At 34.9% G+C, this 19,604-nt stretch overlaps 2 protein-coding genes across 2 annotated transcripts; one reads left to right on the top strand and one right to left on the bottom strand.

Annotated features, from left to right (window-relative positions):
- Window positions 1–410: 410 nt before the first annotated feature.
- On the top strand, window positions 411–14,463 carry LOC111990558 (protein VACUOLELESS1). The gene is made up of 11 exons (XM_065775264.1): window positions 411–1,344; window positions 2,495–2,785; window positions 3,562–3,701; window positions 5,434–5,539; window positions 5,633–5,725; window positions 8,661–8,750; window positions 8,840–8,951; window positions 12,151–12,311; window positions 12,526–12,628; window positions 13,495–13,592; window positions 14,018–14,463. Exons 1-11 carry the CDS (start codon window positions 535–537, stop codon window positions 14,180–14,182), a joined length of 2,169 nt encoding a protein of 722 aa, XP_065631336.1. The 5' UTR covers window positions 411–534; the 3' UTR covers window positions 14,183–14,463.
- Window positions 9,160–12,039, bottom strand: LOC136068302 (protein VACUOLELESS1-like). Its single transcript, XM_065775278.1, has 4 exons — window positions 11,875–12,039; window positions 11,716–11,789; window positions 10,909–10,963; window positions 9,160–9,376 (listed from the first exon to the last, which is right to left on the bottom strand). The coding sequence occupies exons 1-4, from the start codon at window positions 12,022–12,024 to the stop codon at window positions 9,191–9,193; spliced, it is 465 nt and encodes a 154-aa protein (XP_065631350.1). The 5' UTR covers window positions 12,025–12,039; the 3' UTR covers window positions 9,160–9,190.
- Window positions 14,464–19,604: the final 5,141 nt, after the last annotated feature.

The following is a 19,604-nucleotide window of genomic DNA, read 5'->3' on the forward strand; positions in this document are numbered from 1 at the left end:
TATAAAAATGAGTCAATACAATCATTTCGCCCAAATCTATTAGCAAAATGGTGTTGTTCAAACATTATTTTTAACTAAAAATCTAATTCAAAACATTTATGAGATATGTCATTTAATAGACCGTGTTGTTTAGTGAATATTATTCAAAAACAATTATACAATAATGCTTAAACCACTTAATTTGCAAATAAATTTGGACGAAAAGATAAAACTAACTTTATCAAATTCTTTTTTTTTTCTTTTTTTTCTTTTTTTTTTTTAAATTTTTTGCCAATTGAGTGATTAAATTGATAAAAATTAAAATTTTGTTTCACATAAAATTGGAATTTAGTTTTATAAAAAAAGAAGAAAAAACAAATAGTGTTTTTATTTATTTATTTATTATTATTATTCCTAACGTACTAAAAAACGGAAATGCCTTCTTCTTCTTTTATCAGATCAAACGCAACAAAATAGTACCCAACAAAAAACGGAAAAGTCTCATGAACCAAACCTCTCCGATCAAACGCCCAATCTGAATTCCACTCATTTCCGATGGCCAACGTGTCGGTGGCCGCCGAGTGGCAACTTCTCGGCGACCGTTACTACCGGAAACCGGAACTCTACCACCCGATGCAGTGGAGGCACATCGATCTCAGCCGCAACAAAGTCGCCTGCGCCCCATTCGGCGGTCCGGTCGCTCTCATCCGCGACGATTCCAAGATCGTCCAGCTCTACTCCGAGTCCGCACTGCGAAAGCTCCGCCTCTTCAACTCCGCCGGCGTTTCTCTCTCCGACGTCGTTTGGAAGAACCCCGGAGGTCGCTTGATCGGTATGTCGTGGAGCGACGATCATACTTTGGTCTGTATCGTTCAAGACGGCACCGTTTATCGCTACAACGTTCACGCGGAGCTGATCGAGCCTAATCTCTCGATTCTAGGGCACGATTACTTCGACGAGAATGTGGTTGAGTGCGTGTTTTGGGGAAACGGCGTCGTTTGCGTTACCGAGACGTGTAAGATTTTCGCGGTGCCGGATTTCAAGACGGGGACGGTGGTGAGGCTGGCGGATCCGCCGCCGCCGCCGATTGAGTTGGAATTGGAACGGGAGCTGCCGCATTGCGTGGCGGTGATCGAGCCGCAGTATACTCTGTCGGGGAATGTGGAGGTGTTGTTGGCGATTGGGGATGGTGTTGTGATGGTGGAGGAGGATGAGGTGCAGGCTTTGCCGGTGCCGCCCGGGGACGGGCCGCTTCAGAAGATGGTTGTTTCCGGTAATGGGAGGTTTGTCGCGGCGTTTACGCACGATGGCCGATTGGCCGTGTACTCGACTAGGTTCGAGAAGATGTTTGAGTACCAATGCGAGGTATAATTGTTATATACAGTGCCTAGAATGATAAGATAGGAAGGTTGTGTGTTATTTTTTGAGATAATTGGACAAAACCCTTTTGAAAGGTTAGGTTTTTATTGGTGAATGTAGTGTTGTTGGCGATTGGGGATGGTGTTGTGATGGTGGAGGAGGATGAGGTGCAGGCTTTGCCGGTGCCGCCCGGGGACGGGCCGCTTCAGAAGATGGTTGTTTCCGGTAATGGGAGGTTTGTCGCGGCGTTTACGCACGATGGCCGATTGGCCGTGTACTCGACTAGGTTCGAGAAGATGTTTGAGTACCAATGCGAGGTATAATTGTTATATACAGTGCCTAGAATGATAAGATAGGAAGGTTGTGTGTTATTTTTTGAGATAATTGGACAAAACCCTTTTGAAAGGTTAGGTTTTTATTGGTGAATGTGAGGTTAATTTGTCATGAACATGTTGAATTCACTATTGGCAACTATATAGGTTTCTTTGAAGAGGTCTGTTATAAGATTGTAGGGATGGGATATGTTTTATTTGAGCTATTTATGTTGTTACTTATTGCTATATTTTATGATATGCTGAAGGTTCATTGAGCTTATAGAGATTGTATATTTTGATATGTGATTTTGGAGTTTGTGTGAGTTTGATAGAAATAGGATTGCTTCTTTTTGCCTTTCAAAGTGAATTATTGGTTTGGTTTTATAAAATTTTGATTGTGATTTGACTGTAAGGGAAATTTGATGGTGGGTTTAATTCTTTTTAAATTAAATGCATACCTAGTGTGAACCCTGTTCTCTGAGCTGATGTTGCAATTAGAGTGATGCTGTCTTCTAAAGTTATGTGGAAAGATTGTATAAATACTGCTAACTGCTGCCCGAAATGCAACTCACTTATAGTAATTTCTTGAACAAAATGGATTTTTTTAAAATCTTCATGGGGCATCGTACCCTTCTTTCTTTTATTTTTATTTTTTAGTTTCGTTGATTAAAGGATTAGAGTAGCCTATAGTTTATTGTTTTTTGATGGGTTGTTAGCACACTGCCTGTGTGGTTTTTTATTGTACCCTTTCACCGTTTTTGGAATGAAGTATCATTTACCTATTAAAAAAAAATTAGAGTAGCTTATATGCAAATTATCTTATATAATTTTCATGTGTACAGTCAGCTCTTCCTCCTGAGCAGCTAGCTTGGTGTGGATTAGACAGTGTGTTACTTTATTGGGATGATATGCTTCTGATGGTGGGTCCTTCTGACGAACCAGTGCGCTACCTATATGATGAACCAATAGTTCTTGTTCCCGAGTGTGATGGAGTGAGGATATTGACTAATAGTAGTATGGAATTTTTACAACTGGTACCTAATTCCACAGTATCCATCTTTAAGATTGGGAGTACATCACCTGCAGCTTTACTGTATGATGCGTTGGATCATTTTGACAGGCGCAGTGCTAAGGTAGGCTGCTCTCTCTCTCCCCTTAGTGTGTAAACAGAAATAACTAATTTCATTTATTTATTTTTGCCTGATAATAAAGAGCAATCATCATGGAGCTGATGCCATAGGTTGAATTCTATTGTATCTATAAAAAAAAAAATCTTTTTATTTTGAGCAATTCCAATTTCTTGATTAGTATGTTATTGGATTTACCATATTTCTCTTCCTTTTATTTTTGAGTCATCAGAGTTAAAGACAATGGAAATTGATTATTAATCTCATTTGCTGATGAATACAGAAAAAAATTGGCATGGGCATACTTTGTCAACTGTCAGAAGCTCCTGAAATTTTTGTTCCTATACTTGTGAGGTTGTGGGTTCAAGACCCACTATGTGTATGTGTAATTTACAAATACTGCTAATAATAAAAAAACTTATGAGGATTGCAATATACCTAGTTAGACCACTTTTTTTTTTTTTTTGGTTGATCAGACCACATTTTCTTGTTAATTTGCTGTTGTGTACGTGTTAAGGTCTTTAACATTAAGAATGGTATACCTATTGGTGCCCCTTTCAAATTTATCATCTCATGTCATATTGTCATTTTACCGAGTACAATATGAATTTAATATTAAGAATGGTTTGCATATACGTTTTACTATTTCTTTTTTACTTATTATTTTATTTTGGATTATAAATTGGTGTGAAGGAAATAAAAATTACACAAGTACTTTACCAGTGGTTTAATGCTATCTTTGGAGTTACTTATAAAGATTTTTTTTTCTCATTCTTTGCCAGGCAGATGAAAATTTGAGATTGATAAGATCCTCATTGCCAGAGGCTGTTGAAGCATGTGTTGATGCTGCTGGTCATGAATTTGATGTTTCTCGTCAAAGAACACTACTAAGAGCTGCAAGCTATGGTCAGGCCTTTTGCAGGTAGGTGTTGTTAGCTGATGCATTAGCATTTAATCTAATGAGAAATGTTATTATACATTGTTAGTATTTGACTCATCAATAGCTAACATTCTGATATTTATGTATTTGATATTCGAAATATAGGCATTTCAGCTTAAGTTGTAAGGAATAAGGGATACCCACTCTGCCAGGGCTCAAATGAGACTGGATTGTGATATATTTATATGGATTGGGATTGGATATAGCTAAACTAAAATCAGGCTTGGGCGAGGCTCAGACTTTCATGTTTGACCCAGACCTCTATTATCATTCTAGAGTACATAGTTTTAGATTAGGCTTGATTGCTTTGTTGCATTGGGTCATATGGAAGTGTAAAGTCCTTTCATTGCTCTCATTTTGGGATATTTTGGTGAATCAAATGATTCCAGTGATTTAACCTTGCTGCAACTTTGGTGTTACAATATTTGATAATTAACTATACATACGCAGAGACCACGCGTGTGCGCACACACACACAAATATGTAAAAGAATCCACATAAACCTTTTGAGAAAGAAAAAAGGTTGGGGGAGCAGCTGGAGGAATTGGTTGGGGAAACACTTGTTTGACATATGGAATTTGACATCATTATGTTTGATGTGGTGTATCTAGAGGGAGAGGAATAGGTGCACTTTTGAGGATGTGGAGAGCTCAGGGTAGCAGCTTCTAACGTCATTTAAAGGGTCTTTATTTGATTGTTCTTGGGCTTAGGGACTCAAATCTAGTGATTCTCTCTTGATGTTTATCGATTCCCTTTGTTCTTGTATTTAGTTTTGAGTCTTTACTGTACTTTTTGGCTACTTCATGTTCTTTTCCATGAAGTAGTCTTTTTTTAATGAAACTTTATCTTGCCTATAAAAAGAAAGAAAGTTTTATACGTCCCAGCCTTCAGCTACTCCCATTTTGGCTTCCTCTTTGGCTCCTGATTTTTTTTTTTTTGTTTTTGCATTTGAAGTTGCTACACATGGGGCTGTAAATGGCCAGATACTTTACATCATTGCTTGAGTTATGAATCTTTGTTTCTAATTACTTAATAAAAAAAAGAGAACACTATTGCCAAGAGTCTTGTAGCTTGTTTGGCACCTCCTGGTGTTTCTTATGGAGATGCCCAGGGTTCAAATCCTCCCTCCCTCATTGTACTAACTATTAAAACAAAAAGAGAGCACAATTATTTGTGAAGAGTATTTTGGTACTGTTGCCACTCATTCTGACATATCTTGGACTCTTTCCCCCTAAGAAGCATCAATACCAATACAGGATACATTTTCTAGTACACAATAGACACGGGGATACATCAATTCTTGAAAATCTAGGGCATATACAGCACAGATACTTAAATTAGATAATATATAATAATTATTTTTAAGTATATATTATGCTAATTTCTTTTATTATCTTAAAACAATACACAAGAAATGCTAAACGGTGTGAAACGTGTCTAAATAATCAAACTAATTTAGAAGCTATTAGTTTTTTTAGAGAAAAGATACAGAGGAGAAAACAATAAAAAAAATTAAACAATTATCTTGTGGTATTTAAGAGTATTCGACATGTTTGATATGGATATGACTATGGATTTTAAGTATTAGTGCTTCCTAGCGTTTACTTCCTTTTATTGCCTGTTAATTGCATGACTTTTAAATCCAAAGTCTTAAAAGAACAAACATATTTTCTGATTTTTGTTCTCGGTAATGATATCCAGTTGGCTTTGGCAGCAATTTTCAACGTGACCGTATTCAAGAAATGTGTAAAACTCTGCGAGTCTTAAATGCTGTGCGCAACCCTGAGATTGGCATCCCTCTTAGTATTCAGCAATATAAGGTTTTCAAAGCTTACTGAATTCAGTCTCCAATTTCAAAACTAAACTTGCATGCTATTTTCTTTGAATTAAACTAAATAAGTTTGTTGCCCCAGTTGCTCACACCGCCTGTTTTGATTGGTCGTTTGATTAATGCACACCGGCACCTTCTTGCTCTACGGATATCAGAGTACCTTGGAATGAATCAAGTAAGTCTATATAACTTATACAGACTTTGCAGTTATGATAGATTTGTGTTGTTGTTTAATTTTATTTTTTTTATAATTTTTTTAAGGAAGAAATTTCATTCAAACAAAGAAATCATACAAGGGATAATTTTAAATTATGATAAATCCTCATATTTGCATTGTTGTTTTTATACTGGATTTCCATAAGTATGCATGCAGCATGCCCCATCCACCTATTGGACCATAGTTTGTCTGGGATAATCATTTATATGTTGAGATTTGTACAGTACAATATGTAATTGGTCTCGTGGTAGTTTTTTTTTTTTTTATTGATACCATGGACTAGCAATGCTTTTTGCTTCCCATTTCACTGTTCCATTGTTGTGAGATTTGTTAGATACCTTCTGTCTACTCTGAAGTACAGATACAAAAAAACTAAATAAGACTTATCCAGCTATGACGATTCATCATTAATTTTATAAACATATATCAAAACTAAAGCGTTTAAAACATATAGAATAGATGTGCCAAAAATGTAAAATCTTTTGCTGGCACCAGTAGGGAGAAAAACTCATGAGACTGGAAATGTGAAAATTGAAGCATGAAATTAATTAGCAGCTCAATAAGGTTCATCTGGAGATTACTGCATCAAAGAACCCTACTCTTTCCAATGGAAACATCAGAGGATAGATAGGTAGGATGTAAGATGGAGGCAGATATCTGAAACAGGCTGATTGCAAATATGTTTAGGTTTTAGAGTTATAAATTGAACATTTAATTACGAATTTAAGATGCAAATCCATATAATTATTGTTGAACGTTTTGAGCCTTTTTTTTTTGTTTTAAATTAATTAAAAAAAAAATATTCATACTAAAAGTAGCTCAAGTGCAGCTGATGAGCTATAAATTAACTAGTGTTTCCTCCTCCCATAAAATGGGATGAAGGTGAGTTCATGGGCTAAAGACCCATTGTGTGCCTGTGTAACTTACCAATAATAATAAAAAAAGTAGCTCAATTTCACAGGGTGTACTAAGGAATTACCTTTTAACAATGATTTTTGGCTGACGCATATCTATCATAAAAGTTTAGTTTAAATGTAATGTGACTTGAAAATAAATATCTAAGCTAGCAACAAGATAGGCTGATTGTAAATTTACATTAGAGATTTATTTTGAGTAGTTATTGATGAGGTTTTAGTGTGAGTTTGTGAGGCTAGAGGAGGCTGGTGCACTAGAATTGTAAGAGGTACTCATGGGTGTGGGATGTGGAAGACATTAGAGAAGGAGCAGAGAAGTTCTTTGGACAGGTAATGTGGGGGACGGTCACCGTATTAGTTTCTGGCATGATCCTTGGTGTGGGATTACTCTTTTAAAGGACCTTTTTCCTGATCTGTTTACCTGTTCTCGGTCTAAAGAGGCTTGGATTTTGACCTCATTGTATCTGCCTCAGAAGGGGGAAGTAGGAGCTGGAATTTTCAATTCCGTTGAGCTCTAGAGGATTGGGAACAGGAAAATGTTTGTTCTTTCATTGAGTTCCTGTATTCCTCTATGCCGAGGGGTAGGGGGATAATACTTTGACTCGGAAGTTGACTAAGAAGGGGGTGTTTGATGTGTGCTCTTACTATAAGTTGTTGTTTGGTCCTCTCAATGAGGTTTTTCCTTGGGAGTGTATTTGGTGTGCAAAGGTGCCTAAATGGGTGTCTTTCTTTTTATGGACAACAACTGGGGTTAGGATACTCACTATTGATAATCTAGTTAAGAGAGGTCAATCCTTGGTTAATAGATGTTGTTTATGTTGTGATGGGGAGATTGTGGATCATCTTCTATCCCACTGTAAGTTTTCTCATGCATTATGGAGTGCAATTTTTGAGGTATTTGGGATCCATTGGGTATTGCCAAAGGCAGTTAACTCTCTCCTCTTTGCTTGGAGAAACTGGTTTGGAAAGCATCTGTCAACCATATGGAATATGGTTTGGACAGAACGTAATACACGCATCTTTGAAGACAATGAGAGAACCTAAGATCTTTTAAAATCTTTTCTCTTCGGTACTTTGTTTCAGTGGCCGCGTGTTTGGGGTTTTACGAATTGTATTTTCCATTTCTGAATTCTTACACTCTATTAGATTAAGTTTTTGAACCTGCTGTATTTTTTCTTGATCAGAATGTTCACCATCATGAACATGATGCTCAGCATTTTTGAATAAATGTTTTATTATCTATAAAAAAAAAAAGTGAGTTTGTGAAACTTTTGATGTTTTTCATATCTTATCCAGTTCATATATATCTTAAAAATAAAATAAAATAAAAAAACAATAAAGGTTTTTTAAGCAGTATAATTTTCTTGAATAAAGTTCTTTTTGGAGATCGGGAAAGTAGGTAAGACAAATGTTTGAGAAATGCAAAGTACATGAGATAACAATCTTGAAGATTTTTAAAAACTGACTGAGCTACACTTATTTCTTCAGCCACTGTATGAATGGTGCCTATAATGTGGAGGTGGTGGTTTCTCTATGGTGGCACCATGCTAATAATAATTTAATGAATAAGCTAAAATCGCGTATACTGTCTCTTTCAACCCATCTCTACTAATTTCTACTTCAAAGGCCTTTTTTTTAAACCAAGAAATAAAATCTGACCAAAATATTAATGAGATGGAATATGGGTATTACTGATTGCTTGTTTATGTTGTAATTCATTTGCCTGAAAATGATTTGTGCTCTCTCCAATGTATATTGACAGTGAGTGACTTGCATATGTTGGTGTATGTCCTTGTTCTTAATGCTTCTTTATATCCCTTTCCTGCCTACTGAATTTTGGACATTAAGATACTGTCATACTCTCTGGTGTTCAATTGCAAACTAAATTTTTTTTAACCTCGATGTAGTTGCTGCCTTATAAGGGAATCATAACTTCTTGTATATGTAAAATAACTTTTTCCTGATTTTGAGTGTTGCAGGAGGTGGTTATAATGCACTGGGCATGTTCTAAGATAACTGCTTCATTAGCAATCCCGGATGCTGCTCTCCTTGAAATCTTACTCGATAAGGTTGTCTAGGTTACTTCAAAACTCGATGTGATATCTACTTATTTCATTCTGTGCAAATACAATTTATATCATGCTCTTTTGTGTTTCAGCTGAGATTATGCAAAGGAATATCCTATGCAGCAGTTTCTGCACATGCAGATAAGAATGGCCGCCGGAAATTAGCTGCTATGCTTATTGAACATGAACCCCGTTCTTCCAAACATTAATAGTTATTTCGTACTCCAGAAGCAGCGTGAATAACTATGTCTAAACCCTAAAGGGCACTATAACTTTTTTTCTTTTGATAAGTAAAAAAGATGTATATTCAAAAACTGTTTTATGCAAAAACACAAAGCATATCAAAGATTACAAAGAAGAGAAAAAGAAAAACAGAAAAGAGAACTAATTACAAAGAGAGAGCTAAGGAACAAATGGTGTGAGTAATCTAAGTAAATCATTTCTCACCTTATCAATTTGGCATGCTCTTCAGCAGCCTTTGACTCAAAGGTATGTTCCTTTGTTTCTGAGAAAAGACTATGAGCCTTCTCAATAAGTTTTATGCGTGGACCATGGAGAGGAGATCCTTTGCTTGCCATGGGATTCTTTCCTATCGCCCATGACTCTTTCCATAAAAGAAAAGCCACCTCCTACCAAAACCAGAAGAAACTTTTAGCACAAATCAATATTCCAGTGTACCAGAGATTATCAATAGAAAATTCATTAAATATTCAATCAAATACCAAATTAGCTTTGCAAGTCCTGTACTATAAACAGAAATCAGCTAATAAGAGTAGGGATCAACGACTGTACAAGGATCCACTGTTCTAACTAGTCACACAGAGAAACCCCCCTTGTCCTTCGGGTTGACAATTATGATTCCACTTTCAGCTAAATCTTTTCTAGATTTAAAGAAATAACCCTATCTGGAAGTTTACAGTAGTAGAAAATAGAACTAAATACTATCATTTATTAAAAAAAAATAGAACTAAGAAATCAATGCATGGCTGGAAGCACAAAGGAAACATCAATTGCTAGTAACATATTATAGTATGGCAGTGGATTAGATATCATACTTGTATTTATTGCTACATCTTCTTTGATATGCAAACGCCAAACCCATTCAGTTCGAGGTTGGTGTTGGTGATAGAATTAAATTTTGGCATCCTGTGTGGTGTGGGAGCTGTACTCTCCGGGAGGCTTTTCCGGAACTTTATAATATTGGTTGTAATAAGGAGTCCTCTATTGCAGATGTTATGCACTTTCCCAACCAGAGGCTTCACTGGGATCTTCTTTTTTCTAGAGCTCCCCAAGATTGGGAAACAAAACATTTTTACACTTTCCTAGATCTTATCTATTCAATGCCCCTGAATGGTGAAGATCAGGACAAACTTTGTTGAAAACCAACAGGGAATAAGAATTTTAAAGTGAGTGAGTTCTATCTCTCCCTTTCCTCTACTCTTGACATTTCTTTCCCTTGGAAACCTGTGTGGCGTTCAAAGGTCCCTCCTAGGGTTGCTTTCTTCTCGTGGACTGCCTCATTAGGTAAGATTTTGACTACTGAAAATTTATGGTATAAGGGTGTCGCAATTGTAGATTGGTGCTATATGTGTAAAAAGAGTAGGGAATCGGTGAATCATCTTCTTCTTCATTGTCCTTTTGCNATCGAAGCATTGATTTATGGAGGGCTGTCCTCATTGTGTCCTATGGTGTATTTGGCGAGAACGGAACTCAAGATGTTTCGAAGGAAGGAATGGTCTTTTTCAGATCTTAAATCTCTCCTTCTTCATACCTTGCTAGAGTGGAGTTCTTCCTTTAATCTTTTCCGTTGTTCTAATTTTTTAGAAATGCTTGATCTTTGTAATTTATGCATTTGATGTATTGTTTTCCATGTTCACCCCCGGTGTACCTGGGCTTTTGCTTAATACAATTCCGTTATTTATCCAAAAAATAAAATAATAATAATAATAATCAGATGCTCAAACCATATCTTACACTAAACACCCTTTATAATAATCAGAAATACAACAAACGATTACCAGCCTATGGTTCCATAATCCTACTCTCTATAGGACACCTTTCAAACACAAAATGTACTCTCTACAGACACTTTATATACACACAAACATACATACACGTGCACCACACACACAATCATTGATTTCAAAGAATTAAAACATACTTGGAGTTGTCCATTTGATAGGAAGAAGTTCTTCAGGAATTCATGCTCATAGCACCTGAAAAGTTAACACAATGAGCATTCACACATAGAACACACAAACTAGATACTTAAGACAGCTAAAAATTCCATTTTGACCACCGTAAAAGCACAGCCTAGGCACAAAATCAGAGAAAGATGCAGCCCAAGTGCCCCTCCTCTCTCTCTCTCTCATTACATTTTTATTTTAGTATAATGTTTCAACCAAAAGGCAAAGAAATTGAAAAAGATTATAAGAAGCCCTGCAATCCCGTTGAAATTCCTCAACACCCCACCAACCCCCCCCCCCCCCCTCTTTCCTCCTCTCCATGCCAGGCTTTGTTTAAATTCCAGCTACTATATGCTGTTCGTTGATTTCTCCTTGTTGGGAATCATACCTTTTACTCTTAAACCTAAAAACCACTTAAAATCTATTCATGTTTTATCTTCATTGTTTTTTTTTTTTAAGTTCCAGAATATATTTTCAAGAACATGTTTTCAAACCCCAGGATGTATACCTTCCTTCGTGGTGTTTTCAAGAATTTATTTCACTAAATCAAGAGCATTACTTTGGATGTGTTTGTAGAGTTGCACGCCCCCCCGGCTTAGATCTACCCAACCTTAATGCCTCAAGTGTTCCATTAGCATCTAGTAACTATGATTTTTATTCACTTATCAAAAAAAAAAAAAACTATGATTTTTTATTCACTTGCAAAGTATAGTACCTAGAAAGGATTAATTACATGGGAGAAACGAAAATAGAAACTAAATCAGATAAGGCTGTATAGCTACCGTGCATAAGTTATAAACAAATCCCTTGCTAATATTCTGGCCTGTATCATTCCAAAAAACTCCAATGGTTGCTTCTGCATCAAACCAGAAGAGAATAAGTATCACATCTGGTGATATCATTAAAAGAGAAACTTTGGTTTAAGTTTGAGTCAGTATTACCTTTTGCCAAATATGGAACAAAACAAGATAAACAAGGTCAGTATCACCACTTTCAGTTGCCTTCATCAAAGCTGTATCTTCCTCTCCTATGCTTAAAAGAAGAGGACCTGTAGCAAAAGAATCATAAATCATATATAATAAACTTTCCATTAAATGCCCCAGCACTTCTTTTAGCAGGGCGTCAAAACATGGCAGATTTTAGCTAATGAAATGCAAAAGAAAAAAAGAAAAATAGAAAAATACTACAAGATATGGAATAATAAATAATGCTACTAGTGTTTTTTTTTTTTTTTTTTTTCCTCTATAGAATGCAACACGAGTTGGAGGTGACTACAAAGCAAGCCATTTTCATTGATTCAAGCATCAGTGATACAATCCGCACTTGTATTGTATTGGGAAATCATCGAGCCGCAATGAAAGTGAAAACAGAATTCAAGGTTTGTAAAGTTTCTTCAATGCTTCTTAGGGTAAACTACATATAGGGTTCATCTTGTTCCTCATTCCATGAAATTTTTAATAGAAAAAGGGTGCTGAAGCATGTCCTTGGGTGAGAAAAGATTGAGCAATTTTCAGCTTTCATAATTGTTTATGTGCCACCTATTTGTTTTATCAGGTGCACTTTTGAAGTTGGTTTTTGTTGATTTGTCTCAGGTTTCTGAGAAGAGATGGTATTGGCTTAAGGTTTTTGCTTTGGCTACAATCCGAGATTGGGATGCCCTGGAAAAGTTTTCAAAGGAGAAGAGACCGCCAATTGGTAAGTTTTCCGACTCTAGTTTAATTTAAGATGGTAATGAAAAGAAGCAAACACAATAGTAATCTTATTTTGTTTACATGTAATCTTCACTAGTTGTCTAATATTGAATCATGGATTTGATGTAATGTATGCATTGGTTAAGAGTATTTTAGTTTAGGTGGTAACTATTGTCAAGTATTCCTTCCTGTGATGTGCTCTTCCAATTTGTCAAATAGTTGATTTTTGACCAGGAAATACATGAAATCTTGGATATTGATATCTTGTCTGAACCCAATCTGATTACTATGGTCTGCTGGCCTTCTTAAATCTTTTAATTTAGGTGCAGCATCTGAATACTAGCATCTGACAACTGTAATTTAACTCAACTAAGCCTTAATTGCAAGGAATATTGTAAAAATGACAAATTTATATCAAATAATGAATACTAGCATCTTGCAGATTTCAATAATTATAATTAAGTTAGGTGGAGTATCTGAATACTAGCATCTGACAACTGTAACTTAACTAAGCCTTAATTGCAAGGTATACAGTAAAAATGTCAAATTTATATCAAATAATGAATATTAGCATCTTCTATAAAAAAATAAAAAAATAAATAAAAAAGAATATTAGCATCGTACAGATTTCAGTAATTATAATTAAAACGAATTATATTGCTCTTAATTATCTATGTTAGGGTAAACAAGAAATGATCTAATATCCAAGTCTATGAGTAATTTTTAGGGAGATATGACCTGGTCTATATCCAATAATATTATCTATAGTATAAGATATAATGGATTCAAAAGAGTTTTATGTCAAGGTTTTCTCTCTAATCTCTCTTGATGTCATCAGTTGATTACCGATTTGCATTTCTCTTCTAGTAGGTTACAGGCCATTTGTGGAGGCATGCATTGAAGCAGATGAAAAAGGAGAAGCTCTAAAATATATCCCAAAACTTGCTGATCCTCGAGAAAGAGCTGAGGTAATTAAACTTGTTCAACATATTATATGCACTTCAGATTCTGCTGCTTGCCCAGATTCAGTGCTATCATTTTATGCTGAATAAATTTCATGCTACTAAACATGCCTAATAGACTGGTTAAGAAAAGAAACTTAAGAATCTAGTCTGTTAAAATAGTAGTTCAAGGTTCCAGCTTCCCACTTGTTATTTTCTGTGCAGGGCCATATATGTTAGGTTCAAAATAAATTTCTCCTTTTTGATTATGTGTTGTATGCATCAACAGTTCAGCGGTTTAATGATAACTCATGTTAAACTTATTATTGCTTTCATTTTTCTGTGTCTGCTTGCATAAGAGTACTGGTTTTTTTTTTTTTTTTTTTTGAAAAAATTTATCTGTATAATACATATTCAAGCACCCTAAAGCACCATTCTTTAATTTTGAACAGTCTTATGCTCGGATTGGAATGGCCAAGGAAGCTGCTGATGCTGCTTCTCAGGCAAAAGATGGTGAATTGCTTGGTAGATTAAAATTGACCTTTGCACAAAATGCAGCAGCTTCATCAATTTTCGATACTCTTAGAGATAGACTGTCCTTCCAAGGTGTTTCATAGTATTCTGACTCCAATTTTTGTGTTTCACTCTCATTATTTTGCTCTCAAGCTTCTTTTCTGTGTGCAATGTGTGCATATTGTTCCCGTTAAGTTGTGTATGTTGCTGGATGAATGTAAAGGCAAATAGTTTGACAATCCAACTGGAGCTTTTGTAATTGATCAAGTGCTGCCCCACTATACTGGTTAGGATGTTTTCTAATTTATCCATACTACTTTGTTTGATCCTGTATTTTATCTCGGTAATTGCAGAATATTATCAAAAAGACATTGCAGAAACTTAATTTGCTGTGTAAATGTTTCCTTGGATTAATGAATATTGATGGTGTAAGACAGTGAAAACATGGATGTCAGTATATGCTTGGTTGAGACTTGAGAGTCTTGAGACCATGTATCATCGCGAGTGGAGTCCCTTATAAATTTGGTAAACAAGACTATCAAGTTTTCTTTGAAAAAAATAATATACATACATATATATATATATATATATAGCTCTCAAGCTTCTTTTCTGTGTGCAATGTGTGCATATTGTTCCCGTTAAGTTGTGTATGTTGCTGGATGAATGTAAAGGCAAATAGTTTGACAATCCAACTGGAGCTTTTGTAATTGATCAAGTGCTGCCCCACTATACTGGTTAGGATGTTTTCTAATTTATCCATACTACTTTGTTTGATCCTGTATTTTATCTCGGTAATTGCAGAATATTATCAAAAAGACATTGCAGAAACTTAATTTGCTGTGTAAATGTTTCCTTGGATTAATGAATATTGATGGTGTAAGACAGTGAAAACATGGATGTCAGTATATGCTTGGTTGAGACTTGAGAGTCTTGAGACCATGTATCATCGCGAGTGGAGTCCCTTATAAATTTGGTAAACAAGACTATCAAGTTTTCTTTGAAAAAAATAATATACATACATATATATATATATATATATGTGTGTGTGTGAAGTATGTTCGGTTCAGCTCTTTTACCCTTGTACTTGGTAATAATAATAATAAATTAAATACTTTCTCCGCCTCACTTTTTTTGTAATTTGTTCTATTTTGAGATATCCCAAAATATTATCCTATTTTTGAAAATAAAATTCATTAATTTATTAATGTTCCTATTATACCTTTATTAATTTACTAATTTAATTTTTTGATAAATTTTTTTAGGGAGAGTTTTGGAAATTTATACATTTTTAAAAGGTAGACAAAATAATAAATGATGTTCCCTTACAAAGTTTGACATTTCAAACAGGACAAAAAAAGTGGGGTGGAAGGAGCATATAAGAAATATTTAAAAAATGTTAAAAATATTACAAATTTTATTACATAAAGTTTGTAAATTAATGTGATAATAAATGTGATTAGTGACATATCAATTTGCAAATCTCATTTAATAAATTTGTAGTATATTATTTATTTATTTATTTATTGGGAGAATGATTGTAGTAGACTACTTGATTGATGGGTTTTGTTTTTTTTTTTTTTTTGGAGAAAGAAACTGATGAATTTTATTAATAAAATTCAATTACATCTAATTGTAAAATCGAACCAACATGAGATGAGACATCTTCCATCTATACTTGAAAATCTGGTATGCATAATGCATTTTTAGCCAAACTATGAGCAATCCCATTGTCGTTTCTCTTAATGTGAGAATATAACAATCCTTCTCTACGAACATGTGAAAACCCAATACAATGAAATAAACTTACAAAACATTTAACATCACGACTAAGTAAACCAAAGGATTCCAAAAAATACGAATTTGCATTCAAAGCGTTCATTGCAATCTCTGAAACTCCTTCTAGGGTGACATCTTCCAAACTCAAATCAGTATCAAACTGTAAAGTCTTCGAAACATTTTGAAACATTTTGATGTTAAGTGGTGCATTTTGAAACATTTTATAATAAATTTTAACTATGTCCTATGTATAATACTTATTATGTCTTATAATATTTGAGTAATCAACTGAAATTATATGACACGTCATTGAAAAGAAAGGACAACCAGGAAATATGAAATGAGCCAATTGTTGAGTGGATTAACAAATGTTTAATTATTTTCACTAATTTAAGCATATAATTATCTTTTACTATTTTTTTTAAGGATAAATACAGTAGATTTTAAGCATATTAAACGTATGGTGTACGCTCTTATAATTAGGGTAAGACATCATTTAGTTTTTGGCATAGGTGGTGCTTGAACTCAGATCTCACTAAGAATTTTTTTTCTAGAGTGGTTATTAAGACATTAAGAGACTTAAATTATATAAAATTATGCAAATTACACCCCTAAAGTTTGAAGGTATTTGGATTTTACATCTTGAAATTTCAAAATTTGGATTTTATTTACCTTTTGAAGTTTGAGGTGTTTAGATTTTACACCCTGATATTTTAGAATTTGGATTTTACCCTTTACAATTTAGGGGTGTTGAGATTTTACACCTCCAAATTTTGAAACTTCAAGGTGTAAAATTTATACATCCCAAAACTTTAGGGAGTAAAATCTAAACACTCCTAAAATTTAAGGGGTAAAATCTAAATTTAGAAATGCTAGTGTAAAATCAAAACGTTCCCAAACTTTAAGGGGCAAAATTCAAATTTAGAAATGCTAGGGTGTAAAATCCAAACGCCTCCAAACTTTAGGGGATAAAATTCAAATTCTGAAATTTTAGCATGTAAAACCCAAACACTCCCAAACTTTAGGGGTGTAATTTGCAATTTACCATAAAATTTAATAAAAAAAGAATTTGAATATATTAAAATCACAAAAAAGTAAACACAAATACATAAAATTTTACAATTTCCTTTTATTAAAATTCAATTAAACTTAACTTTAATTTTTGTCCTTGCAATATTTTTGTTGTATGTATAACACTATTAAAACGAATTTTTCTTATTACTTTAATTTTTATTGTGTCCATAACATTGATTATCAACAATTTAACTCTTTCATAAATAAAATAAAATAAATCTAACTCAATTCAAATTTTTTGATAGTACATTTTTGTTGTGTCAACATCATTATTTTAGTTGTTACTCAACTCACAGTGTTTTTAGATATGTTTACACATATTGGTTTCTATCATTGTCTAGTTGCCTTTATTCTTTTATTTATAAACTAGCAATAACATTTTCCGAGTACAAGCCACATGTGGCAAAAATTTTCTTTAATATTGGACCTTTTTTTCCACGTTTTAGATAAATAAAATTTGTTGTTGGACTTATTCTTTGTTGATGGTAATTTTGGAAGTCAAAAAGAAAGGAGCCCAACAACACGGGCAGAAAGGAGTTGGTAAACAGAAAGAAAAAACCATTAAGTCCAAGTGGCATGAATAATGGATCACAGGTCTATAAAATAAATAAATGAGCCTTAGGGAAGCAAATGGGCTCAAAGGAGCACGAAAAAAGAGAAATAGCAAACTCATGGGCAATATATGATGTAGAAAAGTGAGAACGGGTCACGGCAAGCCCGAAATAATGCAAGTAAAAAAAGTAAGGGGTTGATGGCAAGCCCATGAACCCCAAGGATGAGGACAAGGTAATTGGGCCGAGGAAGCCCAATGAAGTTAGTAAAAACCCATAGGAACACAAAGTTAGGAAAATGGCCAAAGTAGCCCAAGAAAAGCAAATGGGTCAAGGATGCCTAAGAGAAAACAGATGGGACACAAAAGCCCGCAAGTAACACAATAAAGAACCAATGGCCATGTTAAGCCACTGAGGAAAGAATAAACGGCAGGCCCAAAGAGGTCCAACAGGATTGAGTCAAATAAATGTCACAGTAGGAATGACAGAATAATATGACAGGAAATGATAGTAAACAAGGAGTAGGCTGAAAGAAAGGTAAAGCCCAATATCAAATCAAGCCCAGCCTCTAAGAGGAGCGAGAAATCAGAAAGCAGCTCACATAAAAGGTCAAGGACGGATGGCAGACTGGTCAAGCAAGCCTTTAGACCATGGCGGATGCATGAGCAGCAGGTAGATTTTGGACACATATGGAAAGGAGGCACGCGCAAGGCCCAGACATCATCAGCCTGTACCCAACCAATATGGGACATGTTGAGGTCACGGGTCAGAGGTAAGAGGGCATGGTTTGGCAGTGGAGAGGGGGGAAAACCTATTATGGGGTTCTTGCTCAAGCTCTTTTAGGGGATACGTCTTGCTGAGATGACATACCACCCAAAAGAAGTAAAGCTGAGTTGGAACTACTTGGTGCATGTCATGAGGGATAGGGAGAGAAAGCACCCACACCATGGCATGAAAGGATGCCACGGCAGACTAACAAACAATATAGTTTTCCTTGTCTAGTGATAGGGAGTGGCACACAGACGGACCAGTGATAGTCGACAAGTACACCCAGACCAGATAAAGGTGGTTAAGGGCTAAAATAGTAAAATTCAGTCACAACAGGTACTATAAAGGCAGACCCTTGCCATCCACAGACAACAACAACACAAAATCACAGTAACAAGAACCTCTAGGGAAAACCAGGAAATAGAAAACAGGTGTGGAGGAAAGAAAGGAAAGATAATAGGAAAATTAAAAAAGGAAGAAAGAAATAAGCAGAGAGTTAGATCGGCAGGCATGCACCAATAGGTTAATTCCCTCTCTCCCTCTAAAATTCCTTCTCTCTTCCAGAACTAAGAAGTTCACTTGGGCACCAACCATTCAGATCCGTTTCCCTCAAAGTGATTAATTTCCATGACAGGATTTCCCCGAGAGATTATTCGCGTTGAGAAAAAATGTTCTTCTCTCTCTGGTTTCAGTCCTGCAAATCAAACTTGACCTGATTCTTTTCTTTTGACCTATATGCTACCCACTTATTCCCTTACTTTCTTTATAAAAGTTATTGTTGTTATTATGATTATCCTTCTTAATTAGGGGTTATTTACTCAATTTAATTAAGGAGCCGAAATACTCCTTTTATTTATTTATTTATTATTATTATTATCATGTATGTTTGCCACAACTCATCTAAAATAGCCCTGTCTGCCGTAAGCATGCTCTTGGCAAACAAGGCATAGTTTGTGCACAAGCCAGACCAAATTGAGTTGCAGTTGGACCGGTCTCAACTCCCTTACTCAGAATACTTGGGCCTAGTACCGTAGGAGGCAGCCCAGCCCAATATAACAAAAAGGCTCACTACATTCTTTTTGTTTAAAAGGGCCAAGGATATTGTTAAAAGAGGTGGAATTTTAATTTTGTTGGGTTTAATTCCCTAAATCAATTATCTAAGAAAAATTTAGAGTGTTCTTTATTATTATTATGGATCTAGTTAATGTGTGCCCTTAGAACACACGTTAGTAAATCACTATTATTATTATTTTTTATGATAGACAAAAATATTTTCAAAAATAAAATATAACTTTTTTTTTTTCAAGGATGGTCATTTGAACACCCTCACTATAACGTAGAATCTTCATTATCAACG

Source organism: Quercus suber, unplaced genomic scaffold (genome assembly GCF_002906115.3).
Source record: "Quercus suber isolate HL8 unplaced genomic scaffold, Cork oak 2.0 scaffold_108, whole genome shotgun sequence".
NCBI lineage: Eukaryota > Viridiplantae > Streptophyta > Magnoliopsida > Fagales > Fagaceae > Quercus > Quercus suber.